General features: G+C 41.5%; 1 protein-coding gene across 3 annotated transcripts; it reads right to left on the bottom strand.

Moving 5' to 3' along the window:
* Nucleotides 1-4,252: 4,252 nt before the first annotated feature.
* On the bottom strand, nt 4,253-24,333 carry slc1a9 (solute carrier family 1 member 9). Of its 3 annotated transcripts, none has more exons than XM_004552499.2 (11): nt 24,190-24,333; nt 17,367-17,522; nt 16,378-16,530; nt 14,289-14,545; nt 12,408-12,513; nt 12,171-12,297; nt 10,040-10,273; nt 9,086-9,280; nt 5,752-5,886; nt 5,159-5,597; nt 4,253-4,548 (listed from the first exon to the last, which is right to left on the bottom strand). In XM_004552499.2, the coding sequence occupies exons 2-11, from the start codon at nt 17,515-17,517 to the stop codon at nt 4,342-4,344; spliced, it is 2,004 nt and encodes a 667-aa protein (XP_004552556.2). In that variant the 5' UTR covers nt 17,518-17,522; nt 24,190-24,333; the 3' UTR covers nt 4,253-4,341. The 3 variants fall into 3 exon arrangements, with proteins under 3 accessions (XP_004552556.2, XP_076739537.1, XP_014263549.2); XM_076883422.1 differs by lacking the exon at nt 24,190-24,333 and adding an exon at nt 20,739-20,775; XM_014408063.2 differs by lacking the exon at nt 24,190-24,333 and adding an exon at nt 19,264-20,642.
* Between the last annotated feature and the right edge of the window lie 891 nt (nt 24,334-25,224).

Here is a 25,224-nt window from a genome sequence, read left to right as displayed (position 1 = left end):
ACTCATCTGAGAAGAATAGAAAACAGCTGACGCGAGCGTACACACTGTGTCGAATAAGAAAACCTTTGTGATAACAGGCAGTATTTACACAGAAAAAGGCATTGAAGCCGTGCATTCCTTTCTATACGTCAGTCTCAGAAGACATTACGTAAGTGGCAGATCTCACACAACAGACAGGGCATGTGAACTATGCAAGGTCTTTCCTCTAAAATTAGTAAAGAGGAGCTCTGGAGGAGTCTCCAGACGCCAAGTCATTACATTCTTACAGTAAGGCACCAGTGAGCGACCTCTGAGGGTGCCCTCTTCAGAATGACTCCCTGCGATCCTGCGTAAGAAAAAGAAAATTCCTTCAGAAGTATTTCTGGTGTAATCTATTGTGGCATGCGCTCGTGTGATGATATACAGTCGTACAGATTTCAGACTGTCTTCTGGCCAAACGATGTGGAAAACATATATTCAGAAATATTTTTTCAATCTTCAATCAATCTTAAGTATCAAGATGCCAAGATTACAGTGAGAGAAGAGAGATACGGGTCCTTGATTTTGTAACGAGTATTAGCTGAATAGAACAAGTAAGGAACATGAATCATTTCAGACTTTAAAAGCTGGTTTTGTAAGTTATCTTGAGCATGTGGGCATAGTGTTACCTGTTTGTATTCTGAGTGCAGATGATCATGTATACATCTTTCCTTACTCAACAAAGGTCGCATTTTATCACTCACGCATTTTCGAATTCCTTCTGCGTGACTCCGTGTGCAGCGACTGTGGGAAAATGTAATGACGAGTGCTCAAGTCTAAACATGTTTACAGAAGCATCACGAGGCACGTGTACAGGAGGCGATGGTACTGGACAAAGTGTGAGTCAGGTTCTTTGATAAAATTGTGAAATCTCAGAAATGTTCTGAGTCAGAGCTGCAGGCTGATGTGCCGAGCGATCCAGCCTCTAGATGTCAGACTGAGTTTTAAAACCAAACCAGGCTGCCAGGCTCACTCCTGCTTCTTGTGGGTCTGATTTAGAATATGCCAGAAAGACTTCAGATTAATGTGTTCCACCTTGAAATCATCACGTTTGTAAACCATCTCGAACTCAGAGCATAAATTATCTTTTATTTTTATACTACGCTACCAAAAAAAACACAATTTAGAATGTGAAGAGGGAAAGATGGAATTAGTTTAGAGTTCAAGACAAAATCTGTCTCTGTTATGTATTTATTTAAAAGAGATGTTGTAATTTTTTCACACGCAGCTTTTTAGAAATTGGCTATGATGCTGTGGGCTTCAATTTGAGCTTTGGAAAACTTTCAGGCCACATGATGATATATCAGATCATTATTTCTCAGAGCACTCAGCCATGAAAATAGTTACAAGATTCATACTTTGATTAATGTAATCATATAATTCTTTGTATTTCTGTTTATACTATAAGGAATACCTCTTAGCACCTGTAATTTTAAATACTGACTGCTTTAAATATATTTCTTTGCAAAAAGAGTTTTTCTCGTCTAGTTTGTGAAAATGGCTTCTGTGTCTTAAATTTTTGTCCTGATGTTATGTTGAAACAGAGCTGGAGTGAAGATAATAGAAAGGAGCAGATGATGCTCCTTGTGACCCGTGACCCCCCAAACCCCCAACACTCACACACAAACTGCTCTGAACAGTGATAGCTGCAGTGATTAAATTCCTGACCCTCGTTTCCCTTCAGATGGTGCGACATGATATTCCCACGTCATGCGCTGAAGGGGCAGCTCTCTCATGCCACAGGGCAGATTAGCGCTTTCTTCTTTGGACTCCATCAGCCGCAAATGTCGATCGAGACAAACTCGAATTTTAACGAACCTAAACGAGAGTTTTCGATTTTCAGTTTTTGCAGAAGCTCTTTGGGGGGGGGGGGGTTCACCTTTCTGCTCAGCTTTCCTCTCTGACGTGTCCCTGAGCTAACGTCAGCCTTGCTTGCAATCACCCACAAAGCCCTTATGCTGTCTGGGAAGAATGAAAAGGATTGACGTCTTTCTGGCCATCTGCCGCCTACCGATTCCTCTCCCATCCATCACTCTCCCCTGCCTCGCCCATCTCTAACTCTTCACTGAGAGGATTAAGTGTGTTGGTATCTCTGTCTTTGTCTCATTACAGCCTCGTGTGTAATGTGTGCATTCTGCTTATGTGTGTGTTGCAATCTTTCCACTCAGTAATATCTTTGTCTGCAGGATTTTTCCACTGTCTTTAGTCACCAAACACTGACGCGTGTCCCCCTTTGACTGCAAATCCTCCCACAGATTGCACAAGTTCCTTTAGCAGCAGAGGAAACACAAGAGAAGTGCAGTTACTTTAAATAAATCTCTAAGATTTTATTACATACAGTATACACACAATCTGGACCTGTGACTCTGCATTGAGACTCAAGGATGTAGGGAGGCAGTTCATGAAGCTCAATTTGAAATGAAAGGCAGTTCAGTGGGACAGAAGATGATATTTTACAGCAATTAACAAATTTAAATAATAAGTAAGAGTAAAATAACAAGTAAATTTAAACAAACAACAAAATTGAAACAGCTTCTGGCCTAAAATTCATCATTTCACACACCAGACCACAACAAAGAAAATACAAACCCTAGATAATATAGACAATATTAACATCAACAGTGACTGATGTCAGAGGGAATAAGGTAAAAGAGCACTGAGGATAAACATGTAAAGAGAACTGTATAAAAATACTGCCTGCCAGATGTAAAGTATCAGTTGGCATTTTTAAAGGACTAATTCAACATTTTGAAAGATATTTGCTGTCTTAAATAGGAAGATCTATTTGTCTCGCGGCTTTCACGCACAAACTCATCGCACATGATGAGTTTTCACGTGTAGCACAAAACAGGAAAAAAATCTGCTTTAGTCTGGTTCTCACTTTGGTTTGAATTCGAGTGGCGCCTGGGCATGCAGGAGGAAACCACATACCTTCTGTATTCTCATGCTGGCAAGTTATAGACTAATAAATGAAATGACTGAGATGCATTTTTATATTTCCACATTTACATTTGGTAACAGCTAGAAAAGCTTCATAGCTGCAGTCAGTTCACGTGTGAAAAACTCTACTTTCATTTCCGACAAGGTGACCCTGGAGCATCCGTTAGTTAAGTTGCAATAGGCTCAGACTGCAATAAGCATCTCGTTTTACTCCTTTGTTTCCTTTTCCCCAACCTCCCAGCCAGTCACGGCAGATGGCTTTCCTCCCTGAGTCTGGCACTGCTGGAAATTTCTTCCTGTCAGAAGAGAGTTTTTCCTTCCCACTGTCACCTGCTGCTTGTTCAAAGGGGATCATTGGATTCTGGAGTTTTTCGCTCCAAAATACGATAGGGTCTCAAACGTAGTCAACTCAAAGCACCTTGAGTTGACTACTGTTCTGATTTGGAACTATATCGATAAAGCAGAATTAAAACGAGTACTTTCTATCAGTATACTAATTATAAAGCTACAGTTTACCTGCTAGTTTTCTCAGCCAAAACACTAGTAGGAATCAGCTATCCTGGCTATCTCCAAAGTGAAGTAAATCCACCAGTACTGGTGACCACCTGCAATGCAAGACTTTGAAAGGATCAAACTGTCACTCTAGTGAAAAATTTAACATCCAGCAAAAGTGCACATTTTAAATTCAGCTTTTAAACTTGTTAGAAAAAGACATCACCTGTTAATTAATGAGATTTAAAGGTGCTAGTAAATGTTTTATGACCTTGAAAGAGAACCAGGCCAGCCGTTTTCCACTGAAAGCTACCTGAAGTTCTACATATATTTACAGTTAATGATATTAGTCTTTAACTGTGAATACATTTTTCCTCACTGCAAATGTCCTCAAAATGTCAAACTTTTCTTTTAAAAGTAAATTTTTTTAAAACTTCCTTAAAGGGAAGCAAAGGGAATCTGAGCAAAATGAATTCCTGTTTGTGCGTTACAAGGCTGGTGAGAGCACCAGCAGACTTTTTTCATCAAGAGCAGACTCACATTCTCTGGCATCAGTTGAATTCGTGGACGTGTATGCGTTTGGGAACATTTTAGGTTTGGGTGGATTTCAGAAGAAAAATGATAAATCAAGACTGGAGTAGATAAGATAAGGAGGAAAAGAAACTCTTTCAGCATCCAACCACAGGGCAAAAGTCTCAGGCCTGGTTTTTAAGGGCCTTCTTGGGAATATTACACTGCATTGCCATCATGACATTTTAAGATCCGTGCATTGAAAAATTAGCAATGCAACCCACTCTGTACCTCCACTGAAGAGTGAAGCTGAAAGTGGTTAAAACCTGTCGTAAAAGTGGAAACAAATCGACTGTGAAACACGCTGGTGGTGAAATCTGATCACGGCAGGTCGCACGGCGGGATGGTGTGCCTTCGATCGTAAGCAGTGTCATCGCTCTCCTCACCGTCGCTTACTTCGCCCAGAACCCTCTCCCTCTCCTCTTCCTCCTCAGTTTCACTCTCTCGCCTCAGTCGCTCCCGCTCCCTGTCTCTTTCTCTCTCTCGGTCTGTCTCTCTCTCTCTGTAGGAGCGCGGCAGTGTGGGAATCTGAGAGTGTGAAGAGACCGAAATGAGATCATGCAGCCTGCACTGACTGACCAACATACTTAAATTAAACATGCTAAATGTTAAAGGTCTTTCCCAGGATGATGTCATCATAGTCATATTATTAGGTTCAAGGCTTTGTGTTTATCTGCATCCAGAAATCTTTGATGCATTTTCAATATACATGATAAAGTGGGCATATTATATTAATTTCTCTGTAGTTTTATTTTTGGTTTTTTATACTCTATTAGAGTAGCTTTACATGATTTGCAGTTCAAAATACTCCTTAGTTATCTTAATGCATCCGAGGGTTTTAACAGCAGGTGAGTGGGGTTTCTGTGATGTCATACAGAGCTAAGAATTGAAAAAAAAAGCCTTTAGAGTAGTGTCAAGGCTAAGCTTTTGGTATATTTATACTGAACTGGTAAAATGACCCTATTAAAACATTAAAACATCAAACATTTGGTCAATTACAAGTTACAAAACTATAGACACATATTCGTAATATTCAACAAACTCTATGCTAAATAACAAGGATAACAAGAAGATTTAGATTTCTAATGTATGTACTAACTGCCATCTGTCTTTAAAGTATAAGGTAGAAAGTACGTACCTGATTGTCATGGCTGGGCAGGACACAATATCCTGGCTCTGTCCTGCGCAGGAGGCGTGGGGAATGAGTACGGAAAGGCCTGGGAGAGTGGGAACAGACGGAACGCGGAGAGGGAGAACTGATGGAGCGTGGTGACGGAGACCGGACAGAACGGGATGGCGAGTAAGTGATGGAGTGGGATTGGGAGAGTATGTGACTGTGGTGGTTTTGTTTGGGTGGGCGAGGGGAACGAGGAGGCAGCTCGGGCGGTTTGAGAGGGTCGACCATGTCCATCTCCGTGAGGATTGGCGGCGGAGGGACGAAATCGAGCTCCCCCTCTTGCGGGAGCGTTTGCATTTCGGCTGCATCAAGTTCGGTGAGCTCCGTCTTTGACAAGTGATCCACAATCCCGGCACCAAATGAGTCGCCAACGACATTGATGGAGGTACGCATTCGGTCACTGAGTGGACAAATGGCATCAGTGTCAGTGAGTGAAACGACGTCTTAGTGATACCAACATTTTCACAACCTCTTGCATACGTTAATTATAGCACCCTAACATGGATTGCAGAGCAGTGATTTGTTATTGCCTGCTCATCAGACACCTGACTCACAGCAGCCAGTCGACAGCGATCAGCAGACTGATGTCCTGGGTAGGCAGGCCGACAGCTGTCAGGATCAGTAGCATGGTTACCAGTCCAGCGCTAGGAATACTGGCGGCTCCAACACTGGCCAGTGTGGCGGTCATACTGGAGAGAAGAGATGGGAAAAAGGTATATTTAAATCATGCTTGCAGTAATGTGCTGTAGGCAGGCAGAGATAATCAAATCGTGATTTTAGTGACGATTCTGGCTTTTTCCCATTTTCACAGTTATGCACATATGGCCTTTTCCAATCAGTCAATCAATCAAGTGCAACCCTTTCATCACTCCCTAATAGTTCAGCTTGAGTCAAGTGTCAGACATCCCTGTAACTACTGTGCTGCCCTAGGCCTCTTTTTGCCTTTTTTTCCTATCTGCATAAATCAAAGGACACACTGGGTGTCTTTAAATTCTGTGTCTAGTACTACCTAGTAATGCAGGTCTAAGCTAAAGCAAATTAAATAGCATGGCCTCCATCAGTTTTTCCAATAGATATCCTTTCTTTGATTACATAGCAGTTGTATCCGCTGAGTGATGTGGGCTGGCAACAGACATTACTTTTTTCATAGTTTTCTGAACACTTGCCAAAAATGGTAGACTGAAAAATGCAAAAGTGAACTAATTCCACATGCAAAAGGAGATGTGTGATGGAAAAAATATATGAAAAAATAATTAAACCCAACTGTAAAACCAGACCATTGTGCTCAAAAACCACTGAAACACCAGAAAAGGCTTAACCGAAACCACATTTAATATTGGAACTCACCAATTCATGCTTTCACTGCTGATTCAGCATGTTTAGTCAGTCATATGGCAGCCAAAAGCACAATTAGCTTAAAGTTAAAGACTTTAAATTGTAGCGAGAGGTGAGTTTTAGTTTTACGTGTTTATAATATCACCATATCAAAAAAATCAAAAACCCTAATCTGTCTCCACCCACAAAGATTTACACATGGAGTGGTCCAGTATTCTGTTTCTCAACATCACACACCAACAAGTCTCGGATTTATGTGAGCTCATTTACGTGTATTTCATCAATGCAATGCTTGTATAAAGTACATGAGGATAGAAAGGACTCAGTTCCTCTGTCCACAACAAAAGATGTTTCCTAAAGTAAAACTTTAAAGACTCTGAAAAATGCTGCTTGTCATTGCATGTCTGCAATTAGAGAATTATCAGTAACCACAGGGGCCTGCAGGCCAGCCAGTCTGGATACAGCTCTAAACTGTGATATTTACTGCATGAAGCTATTCATCTGTTATTAGTTACATCTCAATTGTGTCTGACAAACTGCAGTGCCAATTATCACCACGCTGTGACTGGGAGATTAAGTGGGGCAGATTTATGTAGTACATATGGATTTTATTTCAGTTTCATCACACAAAAACCATACAGCATTTTCTTAAAATTCGATTTCGTGGTAAACAGCCGTTGATGAAAGACACACAATAAACAACTTCAAAGTGCTGAGCGTTATTTGTAACCCGCGGCCACAACAAGCAGAATCTGATCCAAGCAGACTGGATCCAATCTCCTGCTCAAACCTCAGAAATGGGAGATGAATATTTCTTTACTTCCTTCCATATTTATTTCTATACCTCGTAACATACTTGATGCAAGTTGTTTGAAAATGAACTAAAGCATGCAGACTGTACACTTCTGTAAATGCAGAGAAGAAAATGAATGAACGAGTTCCAATGTGTTTGTGTTGCTGGTTTCTCGATAAAGATGCACCGAGACATTTGATGAGTGAAATTATTTGTAATTTATCTGAATGTTGCCTAACACTAATCAGCTGGTATTTGTGCAGGCATAAAAGCTACAGATGCAGATTGCTAAACAAGCTTTAGGTGTTAGCTGGAAACTTAGCGCTCCTCTTGTCCAGCTGCAGTCACTTCTGGTTCCAAAACATGTCCATCTTTTATATACAGTCAAGTCAAACGTCACTTTCCATTCATCTATGTTTGACGCAGGACGAGAGACTTCAGGATGAGTCAGAACATAATTGATATTTTTCCCTTTTTACTAATATTTGAATCAGAATGAACTTTGACACAAAAACCTTACAGCAGGACGGGCTGACACGGCATTCAGGGAATATTGTTTGTTAATATCCTTCTTAGGAAAAATAACAGAGAGCAGGACAAAAAAGGAACCTGTTCTGGTGCAATCAGGTGACAGAGACCGTGATGGAGGCTACTTACACTAATGTGCACATCGGTTTATGTTTACATTCACACCCCCACAATTTCCTATCCCATCCTGCTTTTGGCCACAGCATGTGAGTAAATTGTGCCAGGTGCTTTTTCCTCTGGCTAAACACATGACCTTCTATCACCTAGTTTACTCAGCTGATGGCGTAAACAACAACAAAAAGACAACAAACAGCTTGTCACAAGGGCCTCAAAGGTGCTCCAACATCCATGCTTAAGCATTATGAAGCGTTTCACGTCAATATCAGCACAAATTTAAATGTATATGTAGAATCAGAATATATGCATAAAGTTTTATTATTTATTGCCATCTCATGTTGCGTCACTTCTGATTTTGTTGGTAACTAAAACATTCTGTGTGTTGAAATAATCAATGCAAATGTTTGTATACTGGATACTTTCTACAAAAGTCAGTCCATCCTCTTTATAAACTGCACGCCTAGCTAGCGTTGCAGGGTAGCTCAAGCTTCTCCCAGATGACACTGAGCGAGGGATGTTGGTTCCTGCAAAGGTCATCGGTTCATCACAGCGCTGCAAACCAGATAGACAAGACAACCATTCTTGCTCATATCCACACCCTGAGCCCATTCTGAGAGACCAATCAACCTAAAATGCAAGCCTTTGCACAGTGGAAGGAAGTTGGAGCACTCGGAGAAAACCCACGCAGGCACAGGGAAAACATGCAAACTCCACACGGGAAGGCCCCAGCTGACCTCGAGGTGCAGATCCAGAACTTTCTTGTGTGCAACTACATTGCTAACCACTGTACCGCTGTGTGGACTGGTTAAGGTCCAGTGTATAGATATTAAAACCACTTTGGTTTGTTCTGTTTCTTTTATGAAAAATGTAAATAGAAGAAAAAGCAGTGCTTGGAATCTGAGTAGGTTAAGTAGAAGATAAATGTTTTTTGCTCTTGGTTTTGGAAACGAATAGCTGGCTGGCAAAGATGCTGTAAGGCATCTTCAGAAGCAGCCAAGTAAGGAAACTATTAAAGGCTTATAGTTGATGTGGGAGAAAGAGCAGCAGCGCCTCAGCGGTGCTGCTTTCTGATAATGAAACCTGAGTCATGAGAGTCAAGTCACCATGTGGTTTACCTGACAGTAACGATCTGCCCAGAGTCCAGGGTGATGTCATTCATTTGGGCAATAAAGATGGCGGCCACGGCTTCGTACAAGGCAGTGCCGTCCATGTTAATGGTGGCACCTATGGGAAGTACGAAGCGAGTCACACGCTTATCAATCTTCAGATTTTCCTCAAGGCAGCGAAAGGTGACCGGCAATGTCCCCGCGCTGAAAGAAGAAGGCCACACAAGAAGGCGAGTTAGAGGGAAAAAAGGTGCAGATGTACTCGGAGCAGGCGCAAAGTGTCTGCTGAGGGATATAAAATAGGCAGACAGGTGGTGAAAGGCATAAGTGCAGAGGTGAGGGCGAAGGGAAGAGACAACAATTAAAAAAGGCAGGAGAAATTTGAGTCGGCCGACAGCCTCGTCCTAACAGCTGGGGTAGGCCACTGTTTCAATCCTCCAACATGTGAATTAAAGGAATTTGATTCCCGGCCCCGCTGAGGTCGGGTCATAATATAATTAGAGAAAACGTTGATAGGATTACCCATATTCACTAAAGCCTCAGTAATGTGCCAAAATAACAGTTGGTTTCAGCAGCAATGCTGAATCCCAGGCAGGCTGGGCCAAGCCAAGCCGGGCAGGATACAGCGGGGCCAGTTTGGCTGGTGGCAACTAATCCGAAGGCTTAGATACTTACAACACAGAATCTGTCCGACATGGACTCGTCTATGATAGCCTGCGCTTTGGCTCTGCTGTCCTGATTTGTCAGTGTAGCTGCATAAATACAGATTTTTGCCTTCAGGCCTTTCAGATTTAACCCAAATAGCTGAAAGCGAGTAGCAGGCTACGCCGATCAATCACGGTAACTACAACAGCTGTCCAAGCAATACGTGTTGTAAAAGAAATATGTGACACACATGTGTGAACACATGCCCAAACAGACGACTTCCAAACATACATATGCACTTCCTGCAAGCTGTCATACCTGCTAGCAGTGCCCAAGGCTGTGATCCATGCCTGGAAGATCCCAGAGTAGAAAGCAAAGGGGCTTTTTCTGGTGATTGCAAAGAATATAGCGGGTAGGATCAAGCCCCCATGGATCATCAGACCCACAATGACAGTCACCATGTACATGCCCAGCTGCCTGGCTACCACCTCCAGGTCCCCGATAGCTGCGATCTTTCCCGCAATCAGAGAGGCAATGCCGACAGGAGAGTACCTGGACAAAGACATCACAGCAGAAATTATTTGATTGGGACTGATTGTGGTTCATGTTCCATTAAACTCCATTTAGTATACACTATATATGTGTATGTACATGAATATTTCTTTCTGCTTTTTTAAACTGTCCAATAAGCAACAAAGCCATTTGAAGGCAGAAATTGTTTGATTTGATTGACTGAATTTAATCTAATAATTATGGATGAATTACAACAAAAGACAAGGTGTCCACAGGTCTTTTGAAGGCTACCTACTCTTTCTACTTTACTATTCTTTAAAATAATATTTAAGATCAAACCTGTAATGAAAAATACAAACTTTATATATATAGTCAAGCACAAAAGTTCACACAAAAATAAAAAGACAAAAAATGGCTTTGTTTAGGAACACAAGTGTGTGTTAATGTGAAAACAACATAATCATTGTCACCGTACCAAACATTAAAAAAAATGTTTCACATGCAGTGTTATTGTCCTATTAAATATTTCTATGAACTGGCTTCAACCACTAAGAGTTATTGGTGGTTACCACCATAGCTGTTTGTCAGTGAACTCACCATGTCTGCATGTTACTGCCAGGATCACATTTCAGTATTTTAAGATGTTTTCTGACACAACAACCATTAAATAAGTCAATAATTAGCCTATAAGCGTCCTGTTGCCATTAACTATATTTACACATGTAAAACACATTTAAAAGGGATAGCAGAACAATAAACAATGCCGCAGAAATGGTGGCACTGTGTTCTAGTAATCCATGTGGTGACATGACTATAAATTTTACAAAGCCTTTTATAAATTGATATGAATTTAAGATATTTTAAGAATATTTAAGGAGCTGTAGCCACCCTGTTACTTTTTTTTAATGTCAGGCCAACGTTTTCGCCACCTCATAAATCTTTAGTCACTGTCAAAGAAGCACGTTTCTCTGCAAGGGGACAGGACACATGCTTGGATCTCTGGTTTCCAGCTCTGGAGAGCAGTTGTCCCTGTTCATGAATACAGACTGCAGTTATTGGGACACTTGAATTAAAGCGACTCCTTGTCCCATCATGAGACGGTGCATTCTCCCAGGTCAGCTGGCATCCAGTGACAGTTGTTTGGTGCGGTATGCCATGTATATGATTTGATAGATATGCCCCTTGTATGATGCGTGCTTTTTGTATACACTGGATTCTGTGTTTGGCTCGCACCATAAGCCCGTGAGTAATCTGTTTACACTGAGTGAGTGATACAGACAATGATACAGTTCCTTTGGTGTCCAGCTGCACATGTAGAGGAGGCTTAGAGGAGCTGCGAGACAAGCATCCTGCTGTTTCTCGTCCAACCGCCTACTCTACTCCTCCTTTCCTTTCCCATCCCCGCTCCGAGTACCGCTACACTTTCTCTGCGCCACTTGCCTGGGCTCTGTGAAGCCTCAAGACGTGCACTGCTCTCACACACATCTTTTTACGTCCCTCCTGCCCGCATCTACTTTCTGCTCTGCCATCAAGTAGCTCCTCTGTCATCGATGGATCCATTACATTCTGGAGATCTTCCACCACGGCTCCCCTGGGAGCCCACAACGCCGTTCCGGGCCCCGGCTCCTGCTACTCCCCAGCATACCACAGACTCCAGCATGTCCCAGGGAAACCCTCTCCCTCTTTCCATCTGTCTGTGTCCTTCACTGACACACTTTCTCCCTCTTCCTCTTTGTTTTTTTTTTCTATCTGACCTTGCTGCTTGTTCCCACAATTTGCCTCAAGCACACAGTCTTCGCCTTATCCATCACTGTCTCCGACCGTTGTATGTGGTATCGCCAAAATGTCAAACGTTGGCCACCAAGAGGAAAAACAGAGGCACGCACTTTTTAAACACAGACACACAAATACGAATGAAGGAATACAAGACACCGACCACATGATCATGGACACCATCGTCATGATAATTTCATTGAGGATGTTGAAGAAGTCACACATGACCTTCCCACGCTCGCCCATCCGGCCCATGCAGATCCCAAAGGTGATGAAGAAGCCAATTAAACCTTGACGAAAACACAAAGCAAGCGAGTAAGTGGAAAAATGAGAACAAATAACCAAAAAGAGACCTGGAAAACGCAAGCGTCTCGCAATACGAACTCTGTTATCAACTCACCGAGGACGTTCATGCCCCATTTGTATTCCAGTTTTTTTCTGTTCACTAATATGGGCTCAGTTTGGTTTGCTGCTGCGACCGGCACCTTTTTCAGCACCGTCTGAACCTGAAGGAAACACGGGGCGACATTCAGATTATTCTGTGGTTTGTGCTGGGGTGCTTAGATTTTGTAACTCCCATTGTGTGTGAACAAACAAAGTTTTGGCAGCGGCACGACGTGCTCTGATTTCTGTTTAAAGAAAAGGCAAAAGAGAAACATAAATACAACAAAGGGAAAGAAAAAGGAGACGAAAAGGCTGAAAGGGGGAGGACAATTCCCTGCTGCTAAATAATGACTTACATGAATTTACTGAATTCCTGATGAATATGAACAAAGACGCAGTTTAAAATAAAGATGCAGACAGAAATAAAGCTCTCGGTTCACCAGCAGATGCCTTACTGCACTAAATAAGTATGTGGCTTTGCAGCTGTAAAGAGATTAGCGGTAGCTGCAGGACGGCTGACCATCGCCCAGTCAAACACAGACAACTACTTCTAATCATTCAGACGAACACGCATGACAGAAAAAACAGGATTGGACAGAAGAAGGCAACTGCAGCATCACAAAAACACAAGCCGCTTCCTGAATTGTCCCTCTTCGACGGCACCATTAGCACTAACTCACAATACATTACAAAGAATGGAAAAAAGCAACCCTAGATCTATTTTATAAATGACTTGATGAATTGCAATGGCACTGATTTATCGTCTTTTAGTATGTAAGACATGTTTTCAGTGGTTCAGTTGATAAGCTCTATATTAGTATTTGTTTTAAACTAGATTATCACACTCTGGGCCCTGGGTGGGCAACAAACTGTCCCAGAACTGTTGTGGAGATCTGCACCAATGATCTGAACTCATTTCTGTTTAATATTAATTTAATTTTATAAGTGTATTACTGCAGCAATCCACACCAGTCCCAGTTTTTCATGTTGCCCCTTTAGAAAATGAGTTGCCCACCCCTGTTGGGGATGGGTTTGGCTTTGACTCCTGTGATCTTTCTGTGTGGAGTTTGCATACTCTCCCCACACCTGCGTGAGGTCTCCCGTGAGTACCCTGGCTTCCTCCAACAGTCCAAAGAGTTGCGTGGCCTCTTAGCCTCTTTCTAGCCAAATGAAGCCTTTGAATCAGTCCAGACAGCATATGTAAAAATTGTTACGTATGAAGTTTGGAGAACAGCTAACCTCTCTGGAGAACCATAAGTTTTTAAGAACTCTGTCCGAGTCCTTCATTCTCTCAAACTGCTCAGTAATCCCTTATCCAGAAAAGTTCATCTCCTCAAATGTGGCCTGGGGCACAAGCAAGACTTTCCAATATGATACACTTTGGATAATAATTATTAGCAATAATAATTGTTGACAATCGCTGACAAAACAATCACAATTCAGGATCCAAGTGGTAGCAGTTTTGGAAAATTAAATCTGTAGTTTGCAATGGTTTTTCTAGTAAACTATTAACATGAAGCACATGAAGCGATGTCTGTGAACATTCATTCAAATTAAAGAGGAAATTTATCTTGAAAAACAAAAATACAATTTTAATAAACTTCAGATATTATTTATTTACCAATTTCTTTCTCTATTCAGTGTAGTTTGATTATCATCACCTTAAAGCTGAATGATGCAAATTTCATATAAGGAATGTAGAGCCTTACCAAAAGCTTTGATGCTGAAAGTCCCAGCAAAGCAATACTGGGAAACACTCGCGTTTTATTAAAAGGAAACGTATTAGTCAAGAATCTTTCTTTGCTATGTTTATATTAACATTTTCAGTTTGCGTGAAAGCTTATGGTTCAAGATGAGCCAAGATAATGAAGCAGTAGATGGTTAATGTAGAGGGTACCTGCTGGAAGCAGGCTTGCACCAGGTTTTCTGGGAAGAGGTTTCGAATCAGGTCAAGGAAAGCGTCCAGGCTGCTGACTTCCTGGTTTTTCGTGGATGTGGATGATGAGTTGCCTCCCCTCAGTTTAGGGTTCCCTGGGTGGATCCCCAACACCAGGATGACCCCGAGGACGGCAGCGATTACAGTGGTGGACATGTAGTACACCATGGCTCGGCTACCCATCCTTCCACTGGAGCGCGCGTCTAGACCAGCAAGCCCTACAAGAGACAGACAACAGATGTAAAACAACGTGTGTCCAAGTCCACAGAGTCAATAACAGCGTCTTTACCTCGAAGCTCGAGTTTCCCAGTACTTTAAAGTGCAAATACTTCCTGTAGAGTGTTTAAAGTTTGATACATGTTTTTTGGATAAACCGCTGGCTTTTTAGTTTTTAGCTTTTCACATGCTAATTCATGAATCAACTCAGGTGGCTCTAGCTGGCTAGCTACCTGCTAGGTTTTCTAATTTCAGTCACTAAACTGGTTGTGAGTTTGATGATTTCTGGAGTATTTTTATCCAATTACAAGAGAAATATTAGAGCATACATAACTGATATTATACGTCTGTTTTCCTCCTTAATTCGAGCATTTAAAATGCATGTTACTTACTTAAATCCTTAACACGTGCAGGAGCTGTTCAGCCATGGAAACCCATACCGTGAAGCTCCCAGCATACAGATTTTGTGCTGATGTTAATGCTGGACGAGGTTTGGAACGCTGCAGATATTAAGACTTTTGCACTTGTTGACCCTGTTTCTGTTACTTTATAGGTCTGCGGCGTCATGACTGAGCTGCTGTGATTACTGAATGTTTTCACTTTGCAATAATACCACTTATAGATGCTTGTGGAATATCTACGATGCAAGAAATTTCACAAACCAACTTGTTGCAAAGGTGGAATCTTGTTTAAGGAGAACAAGCAGATTCAGGGAGCTTTTTAGAAAAACCGATTTTTTCACAAGTGTTTGCAAAGGCAGACTGCATGGGTAGGTCCTTGATTTTATACACCTGTGACGATGGGACTGAAAACACTTGAATTCAAAAATTAATGCAGCATTGCTTTTGCCTTGGAGGCTGGATGCTGGAGCTATCAGTCCTGAATTCACTGTGTTCCAGTGGCAAAGTCAGAAAAGCTATGAAATACTGGATTTCTTTTTGCTTCTTAGCAAGGTAGAGTCATTCATATATCACTAGCAATGCAGTGGAATGGTTCTTTATTTTTTTGTGCTTATAAACATGCAGCATATTCACAAACAGAGTCTAGCTGAAGAGATTGCAATTAATTTCCAAAGGGTCCACCTTCAAAACTGGGACTCTTTTAAGGAGAGATTTTACGGCGGATTTTAAGCAGAACTGGGCACTTCTTATTGTAGATTGCAGATTTTTATTAACTGTGTATTTGTGACCTATTTATCAACACAACAGTGGCAGTGCAGTGGCAGAGTACGAGTTTTACAGTTTCATTAATATTTACATGGGCTGCCACCAAGTCAAGGTTGGTGGGGTTGTTTTCTGATTTGGAAGTCCGACTTGAGGGGAATGTTCCAGTTGAAAAATCCAACTACGAAATTCCAATTTCCAGCTTCAGATGGAACACACCATAAGAGGAGTGGCTCAATACTTTTACCTACATTGTGTATGTTTGTGTGACGCTCCCATACAGTCTTAGATGCACCTTCCTAACCAAACTTGGTAGAGTTAATTTGCTTGAGTTAGCTTATAACAGAAATCCACCCTTTTGTCCAAATATGGTAACTTCTGACTAATAAGTACACGTAGTCCTGTAGACTACATGTACATGCAATAGTCCATTAGTTCTACTAATGTCAGAATTAAAATTTTTCCACAGTTAACATATTAACATGTTTAGTTTAGTTTATTATGGTTAAAGTTCAGGAGTATGAGGTTGTAGTTGGTTAGTAATCACTGGGGACAATGAGTGTGCCCTAAATTATGCACACACTGGACAATCACCCGTTACAGTGTTAACACAGTATTGGTTACTTTTTAACTTATTAAAACCAGCATGATGCTGTCTATAATGGCCACACCTGTGATAAGGCTGGAGATGATAAGAGGCAGGATGAGCATCTTCAGCATCCTCATAAGGATTTCTCCAGGAAAGGAAACCATTGTGAGGGCGGCGCTGTCTGTCACCTGCATGTACCGCAGCATCATCCCAAAAACGGCTCCCATGACGACGCCTGAGGAGCGGAAAAAAATAAGCTAATTACAGAGTTTTGTTTTTGTGCAGCAGTTGTTTAGCCAATCATGTCTGCATTCATTTCCCAAACCATTAAAAAGGCATACTATGTTTCCATGCCTCAAAAAGTCCCATAATAGCACAGGCTATTGTTTTAGTTTCCAGACAAGTCGAAACGCATGCCTAAACACTACCTTATGTGCACATTTAAAAATCTAATGAATATTGGTTTAAAAAATGAGTTCCAAATGTCACAAATATGTAAAACTCAGTAGTAATATTAACCGTGTCAGAAATCACCCTCAGTTTATAACCTTTCGGCGGACTCATTAGCCTTTTTTGTGAGGGCCCCTAACACTGTGTTTAACGTTGGAGATGCAAGAGATCGCTGACTAATGAGAGCCATCTACTGAAATGTAAACAAGTTCATATCAAGGTTTAAATCTATGTGACAAATTGCAGACAAAAATAACACACTCCTTGACTCTGCAGGCTTTTTTTGACAAAACACACAGCTGTGGAGAAACATACCAAAGTGTTTACAGTGGCAGAGCAAAGACAACAACAAGCCTAAGACATCTCATGGGAAAATGATCTCGGAGTATTTACATCAAGGTTTGCGTGTGGTAATTTTTGCTGCAGCATAAATTGGTCCTTTTCTTTTTTTTAACAATAAAACTAACCTCAGTTGTAATTCTAGTCATTCAGTAAAACATGTGGGAATTTGGAGTGTTAAACTATGTGCATAAAAGCAAAACAAAGGCTTGTTTTGCTCCAGTATTTCTTCAACTTGTGCCCTCATCATGGCATCGCCTGAGTGCTTCTTTTCATATGTACCCATAACCGTGAGTCCCAGCAGCAGGTTGTGTGTGTTGCGGCTACAATGGCCAGCATCTTTATACGCAATCTCTGTGTTGTCATCTCGCTGGTTTTCTTTCTCCTTCTCCTTGTTTGCGTTGGACTGGTTGGCTGTCGGCTGGTTTGTCATCCTGTCTGTGAGGACAGTGGAAAAGGTGGGTTTTAGTGCTGAATGACGACGTGCTTTGGAAAGCAAACTGCAGCATCTCATAGCAATGCTGATTAGCTTAGACTATAAATGTTTAACATAGCAAGGGTAGACTAGCAAGGCTTCACACTTTACCGCTGGGGGTGGTCGAGCCTATTTTTCAAAGGGGATTAGTGAAAACCAGAAGCACCTAAGGCTCACACAACAGGAATGTCCTGTGAGGATTTGGTTTAGGTTCTAAATGGAGGTAAATGTGCATAACTGAAGGCAATCCAAACACAGCAGGCAAGGCCTAAACAGGACATGATGTAATCTGTTCATCATCCTTTAAATGGAAAATGATGAAACTGCCAGACTCCAAATACAGCACAATATGGAGGTGATAGAAGATAGAGGAACAGATTTAGCTGATTAGTGAGGTAAAGTGAGGTAAAAAATGACCCCCTAGAAGCAATAGGATGTGAACCCTGGATGTGTTACACGCTCTGAATGAAGTCCTGTGTACAGTGAAAGCATTTGTTCAGGTGTTTTTGATGTTTATCACCTACATTTCTCTTAAAACAGAAAGATAAGACAAATTCATCTATAACTTTGCTTAATGTGCACCATCTTTTCTGATGGATTTATTAAACTGAAAAGATTCTGTACAAACTAATCAAAGGAGCTTGCAAAGAAAAGCGTCTGGACTTCTTTAAGTTACTTGAAGACGTTTCACCTCTCATCCGAGAAGCTTCTTCAGTTCTAAGGTCAAATGGTGGAGAGTCCCAGATATAAACCTAGTGGGAGTAACCCCCCACAGAGGGACAAAAGGACCCCCTGATGATCCTCTAATCGCCTGAGCCAAGGTGTGAAATTGGGTGTGGGTCCCAATCAGCCAGAGTTAGGGGTTGTCAAAGATGATGACTCACAACTCAGAGGGTCAATATTAATGCTCTGGGCACCATTTGATATCTGAGTGAAAATTAATGGCAATACATCAAATACTTGTTGAGTTACTTCATAGAAAGCTGTCACGGTCAGGAGCCTGCTAAATGAAACGTCTAGGGATTAACAGAGTCCTTCAAAAACTGTGAATGTCTGCATCCATCCAATAGATATTTAACCTGGACCGAAGTGCAGGAATGATGTCAGCATTACCACATGGACAGCATTACTGAAAAGAGTAATTTGATAATAATGAAATCCAAGTGTGCTGTCTCTATAAATCCAAATCACACCTACAATAATTCAAATCTATCTATCTATCTATCTATCTATCTATCTATCTATCTATCTATCTATCTATCTATCTATCTATCTATCTATCTATCTATCTATCTATCTATCTATCTATATAGATAGATAGATAGATAGATAGATAGATATAGATACATATATAAAGCAGAGTTATTTCCATCAAAACAATGAGTCATGGAGGAAGAATGTGTTTGCTGTCCAATAACACGACACGTTTCCAGTCTACCAAGAAAATTTCAGAGACCCCACCGCTACCATCTCTCAACATTAATTGTACATAAACACATCTGGAGAGCAGCGCGGTCGTGCCAAATCCCTGTCACAAGTATGAGCGTCACATTTACAAACTGTCTGACTCAATGAGAGTCTGACTCAATGAGATAGCTGCAATCAGACATCATTATAATCCATCAATTTGAGCAGATGGCATACAGTTGTATACATTAACCAAAAGAACAATACACAAGGGAGGATGTGTAAAAAGATACCTACTGCTTTATGTGCTCACTTCCACGCTCTCACCTCCTGCTCCCTCTGGCCATATCTCTGCCCCTTTCTAGTATGTGACTGTGTCCAGTCCAAGCACCAATTTGGATTTCCAGAGTTATCCCAAACTGGTGCGTATCAGGGCCGGAGAACGCCCAGCCAAGTTTCAATTGCAGAGATATAATCCTCGGTGAATGGAGTACCGAGGAGAGGAGGGGGAGGGTGTTCCTCTTAATAGTCTTCACAAATCCTCTTTTCAATCCTTATGCCATTCTTAGCATGAACATTGTTTGGTAATGTCAGCTGACCACATGCAATTTGCTTGCGTATGCGAATGAGAATAAGAGAAAGACGTCTCTCACCTTTTCATCAGTGTTTACGACAACTGTCCGCTCCTTGTGTGGATTTAAATGACCACAGTAGGCGGAAAAAATTGAGCCCAAAAAAGTAAAAGTTTCAAACTGAGATGTGACCAGCCTACAAAAGGGGCTACTGCAAAGAAAATGAATGAGTAAAGTTTACTTTTTAAACAGACAACAAGAAAAACCAAAAATCCTGCTGAATGTGAAAAAGACTAATACTATGAGAATAACAATATCTCTCATCCTCTCCTTTCCTGATAAGAGACCTTGAAAAAACTAATCAACAGCATGTATCCTGAGATGAGAGCAGCAGTGATGAGTGTAAGCTGCAAAGACATCCTCAAGGACCTGATGCAGTGCTGCAAATCTGTCTTCCTTCCCCAACAGAGAGATTTCCTGCTCCAGGAAATGTCAGCGCTGCCTCAAGACAAAATGTATCTGGCCTCTAGGAAGCAACTCTTGTTGGGCTGACCTGCTGCTTTTCAACAGAGGAAAACTGAGACCATTTACAGTTTGGGAAGATTAAATTTGACTCCTTAACTTTCTAAAGTCTTGCCTGAAAAGCCCTAAACAGAATACAGAGCAAAGGCCATGCACCACATGGAATTTCTGTTACATCACGAATAAAATGCAAGAATTCAAGTCAGTGAATTCAGTTTGGTCAGCCAGCTTACAGTAATCCAGGATTTCAGAGCAACATGACACAGGTATTACCAGTCTGCCAGGTAGGCTGCAGACACAGGCGCATATTCCTTTGAAGAGAGAACAACTTTAAATCTTTGCAAGAGCTCTGGAAACACATGTTAGTGATAAGTGCTGAAACAGCGGTAAAGGAAGAGGGACTTCAAAGCGAGTGAAGCCAGAGCAGAAATAAAAAAATAAAAGAAGCACTAAACCCTGCTGGTACAGTAGTGATAGCATTGCTGTTTACATGCCCTCTTTGCGAAATACAGACACCAGACAGAAAACCTCCCACAGTGACTTTCAGAGTAATGGCGACTGGATAAACATGAGTTCCCTCAGCGTAAACACTGCGGTCATCCATCTGATGTGTGATGATGACCTGTGCAGCGCGTGACAACCATCACAATCGGTCTTCACATGCGGTCATGCACTTACGACACATCTTCTTAATCGTCATGGCTTCCAGGGCGACGGGTCACCACGCCAGAATGAGTTAATCTCCCCAAAGAGCGAGCTCTGATTACTGTAAATGAGCCCAAGCAGCTGTAGATAAAAAGGTGCGCGTACAGCTCGAGAGAAATACCTCAGTTTCTGTCGCAGGCTCGTCAACCCCCCTCCTCATTTCCACCCATAGTCTTCCACATAAATAATCCGACCGTTCGATCACAGACGTTGATCCAAGAGATCAAACAGATGCAGCTCTAACTCTCCGAGCTTAACGTTCACCGCGTACAAGCTTTTTGATTTCTTCTAAAAATCAGCATACAAACATGGCTGCCACTAGATATACACAACAAAAATGTACATTTTAAAATCTGAAGTGAGCAACAAAGGACCGTGAATAATCGATTTGGCCATTTGACATGATAAAGTTGTTGTAGTCACGCAAACTATTGTTGTAAAGTGAACTTCTCTTGGTTTTTAAGTGAGTAAATGTGAGAATGTCACCTTCGCTTCTACGCAACTTTGATATATAAACTGTAGGAGAGGCTCATCTTTTTAATGCAACGAACATGAACTATAAGAGAACTTCTGCATCCAGATGGGATCACTGTGTGACGGCATGTAAACCGATCAAAGGTACACGTCTCCCGCTAAATCACCTGATTCACTGGTGCTTTCTACACAGACTAAATTCCCATCAATAATTATTTTGTTCTTTCAATCAAGGTTCGCATTCAAATTTACAAACATTCGCATTCAAATAGTGTATCCATGTAAAGATTTTCTGTGTGTGGATGTTACAAATATACGCTGTATTTTATTTTAAGGAACCATCTGTGCGTGCATGTGTGTGTATGTGTGTGTAACTCCGGGTGTGTACGGGTGTGTCAGAGGATTATGTCCAATGGTTGATTGTTTGGTGTGAGCCTTGCAAACGGATCGAGATATAATCCCCATCCCGCCCCTCCACCACCCTTGTTCAGCAGAGGGAGATGAGGATGGCCACTGCAGCAAACACAATAAACTACACAACACACAACTGCCATCGCATATCTAATAAATGAAAAGATCTGGGTGTGTTATCCTGTTAGCACCATTATGCAATATCACAAAAATGAATGTGTTGTACTGTTGTAGCTGGCGAATGTTTTTGGGTTTTTTGCATTAATCAATGATCGTCTGACAGAAAATCAACCAAATAACATGAAGTCTTCCTGCTACATAAATGGAAAAAAACAGCAAAGTCACAGATTTGAGAAGATGACATCATCTTACAATCTGTCTCTCACTTAAAATGACTATAAAGGTTCAAATTTGTTTTAAGCTCATAAATAATTAACTCATCATTTCACCTCTGGGTCATCAGGATAAATGGAAACTGCTGATTACTTTTCAACATTCCTAAACATACATTTTAGCTCAAAGTTTCAAAGACCTTTTCAAATCTTCTTTCTCCTTTGAGTTTGTGACCATGATGGCGTTCCACGACAGAAAATCACCAGAACTGTATTAAAAATACACTCAGCATTTTTCTTTTAAGTTGGGTTACATTTATTTGAGCATAAAATACATTTTTGTTCATTAAACAGACAGAAAAAATAGGAAAATGCACAGATATATCTAAGTATTGTCTTAACTATATAAACTTTGAGACTGTTTCAATTGACTACAATTTAATTTGTTATAACAGCAGTTTATAACAACTGTAGTCTTTTATGTTGAAAGGTTCAAAGATGAGACACACTCCCTTGAACAACACTTGGCAATGCTGTCGAGGAAGGCTGCCCTTTTAATAGTAAGAAACTTGAGGCAGAACCAGATTCGGCCATCTGCCAAAGGCCAATTTTGAGCCTTAAAAACCTTGAAAGTCATTTAACAAAACATCAGGTGGTCATTTGTATTGCAAAGATCTAATTTTACCTTGCAAAACATGAACTGAGCTGTAATTCACATTTGATTGCTGCTTTCAAACATTAACCGTGGTGGGATAAGATTGCCTGCTTCTGCTGCTAACACATAATTGTAAAGCTGCACAATAACAGTTACACTCAAAGACAAGAGATAACGCGCACATGCTGCACCGCAAAAACGCCGTAACGGCCTTCTCTCCCTACAGACACCCATATTCTAGATATCAGCGATGACAGATACACAGCACGAGTGTCCGTGCACTTCAAAGCAGAGCGCTGCCAAACTCCTTCAACATATGCACAACTGCCTTCAAACACATGCCTGGTGTATGAGTTTACCAGATCGCAAAAGCAGCGGGGTTACAGTCAGTGAAGGTCAGTGTCGACCACATCAGGTCTGTACACACACACACACGTGAGCGCACATGGGTCTAGATGCTGCCTCTTGACTGTTTGACAGTGAATAACAGGAAACTTTTGATACTAGATAATCAGATTCAGCACCGAATTTGGATTTGATAAATGCTGTCTAATCCAATGGCTTCTAGTGCATAAAGATATCTCACTTGCATTTCCTGTCAGTTCACACAAGTTGAAGATCACCAGTAGAATGAAATTAGGCATGTCAAGAGCAGGCTCTGGATAATATTTCAGAAGTGTCCTGAGGTTAATTCAAAGGAAGTCAAGGATGTGACAAGCTGACATCAACAACTAACACTTTATGTCTCAGGCCTATCTGTTGGACAGCGTTACATATACAATAACAAGAAGAAAATCCCAACGTCTCAAAAGATACAAACAATAAATGTGGCAGCTTTATTTTGCTAAGATGTGAGAATAGGTAGAGTGAAAATGAGAGAAAAGACTTGAGTTCTTGTGTGTGTGGTGTTGTCTGCATGTGCGTGTGCGAACACATGTCAACACACAGACACGCACCCCCTCCCCTCCTCTCTCATGGACGATAATCTGAGTGCATTAATCTGTTGTTTGAACTCCTTAAGCACAGACTGTCTATCACATCTGCTCTCTTCACCCCAGTAAAGCTCTGCAGTTTATAAACTCCCTTTTTCTCCTCTCGCTCTCCTTCCTTCTCCTGTCTTTTCCTTTTTTGATCTGTCGCCGCAATTTCTCTATCGCCTCCAGCAGGACTACATTTAACACAGCTCATTCCCTTCATACAGTAAATCCATCTTCTCATTTGGCCACCAGACCTTTTTGGAAACTTCTTATTCCAGCTTTGATCCCTCTCTGATCCCTCTCTGATCTTTCTTCCTCTTACTCACATCTGATAAAACATGACAGGGCCCACATGTTGAAAAACTGAAAAATCACCCAAGCCAATGTCTTTAATGAAATAAAAGCCCAAAACATTCACAATCTTTGCACAAAAAAAGATGAAACAAACCATTAATGTGTCTGGAATTAAACACTGAATAGTCACAAATGATACAAATTTAGCGCATGTACGCGAGGCGTGAATGATTGGAGAGGAGAATATAAAAAAATGACAACAAGGAGACGGACGAGCTTACCTGCTGTCTGTCGCTGTCTCCCTTCCGACAAGAGCGAGGCATCGGGAGAGACACGCAGAGCAGGGACGTGGAGATGATGAAGACGAAGAGGGGATGGGAGGCGAAGTCACAGTCTTTGCGTCATCTGAGGAAATTTGCAGATTAATACAACAGCTTGATGCTCTGAGCCCCTCTCCTCCCCCACCTCACCCCACTGCATCTCACCCTCACTCCCATCTCCTCCCCTCCCTCCTTTCTCTCAGCCTTCATGACTGTGTCTATCACAAGCCTCTTTTATATCACTTTGGTTACACTTTTGGGGAATGCACGGGACAGGCGAGAATTACCAGTGACAACAATCACACGGAAGGTGGAAGATAGATGCAAGAAACAACTTTAAAATGATTATGGAAATTCTGCAAGTTAGGAGTTTGGGGAGTTTGGGGGGGGCATCATTATCCTCCCTTCCACAGGAGGGTGCTATGACTCTTCACTGAATGGAAGAAACCTGCTCAGCAGCTTCCCCCTGAGGCATACATTGACAGATATCAGTGTCAGTCGGTGAGGCCTCAAAGTGCATGGGGGCTCAAGGGTGGAGCTGCTACATACTGCACATACAAGGGTCAGGCTTTTTCCATGAACCGTGACACTTTATCAATACACAGAGTTAGAAATAAAGTGATAAAGACGATGAGAAGTTTCAGGTTTGTCATTCCAGAGCGCTGCGTCGTAAAGACTGGAGGCCCGAGGCTTTATGGGGAGGGGTGGAAGGGGGGGTGATTTATGAGTGTAGCATCTCAACTGTCATACATGATGTTGTATAACGACGTGACTTTGCAGACTTTAATAAGGAAGCATTCTTCGGTATAGTACGAAACCCGCACAGCCGTTTCCTTGCTGGCTTGGCAGACAGACGAAAACTAGAGTAAAATAAAATTACCTCAAAACTATAGCACTAATATAAAAGTGATTTTATAAATTGATGCACATTCAGTTACCTTCTGTGGTATCTCTAAAAGGATCGCTCATTACAAACAAACAAACAAACAAACAAAA

Source organism: Maylandia zebra, linkage group LG4 (genome assembly GCF_041146795.1).
Source record: "Maylandia zebra isolate NMK-2024a linkage group LG4, Mzebra_GT3a, whole genome shotgun sequence".
NCBI classification, from domain to species: domain Eukaryota; kingdom Metazoa; phylum Chordata; class Actinopteri; order Cichliformes; family Cichlidae; genus Maylandia; species Maylandia zebra.
This window is presented reverse-complemented; position numbering and strand designations above follow the sequence as displayed.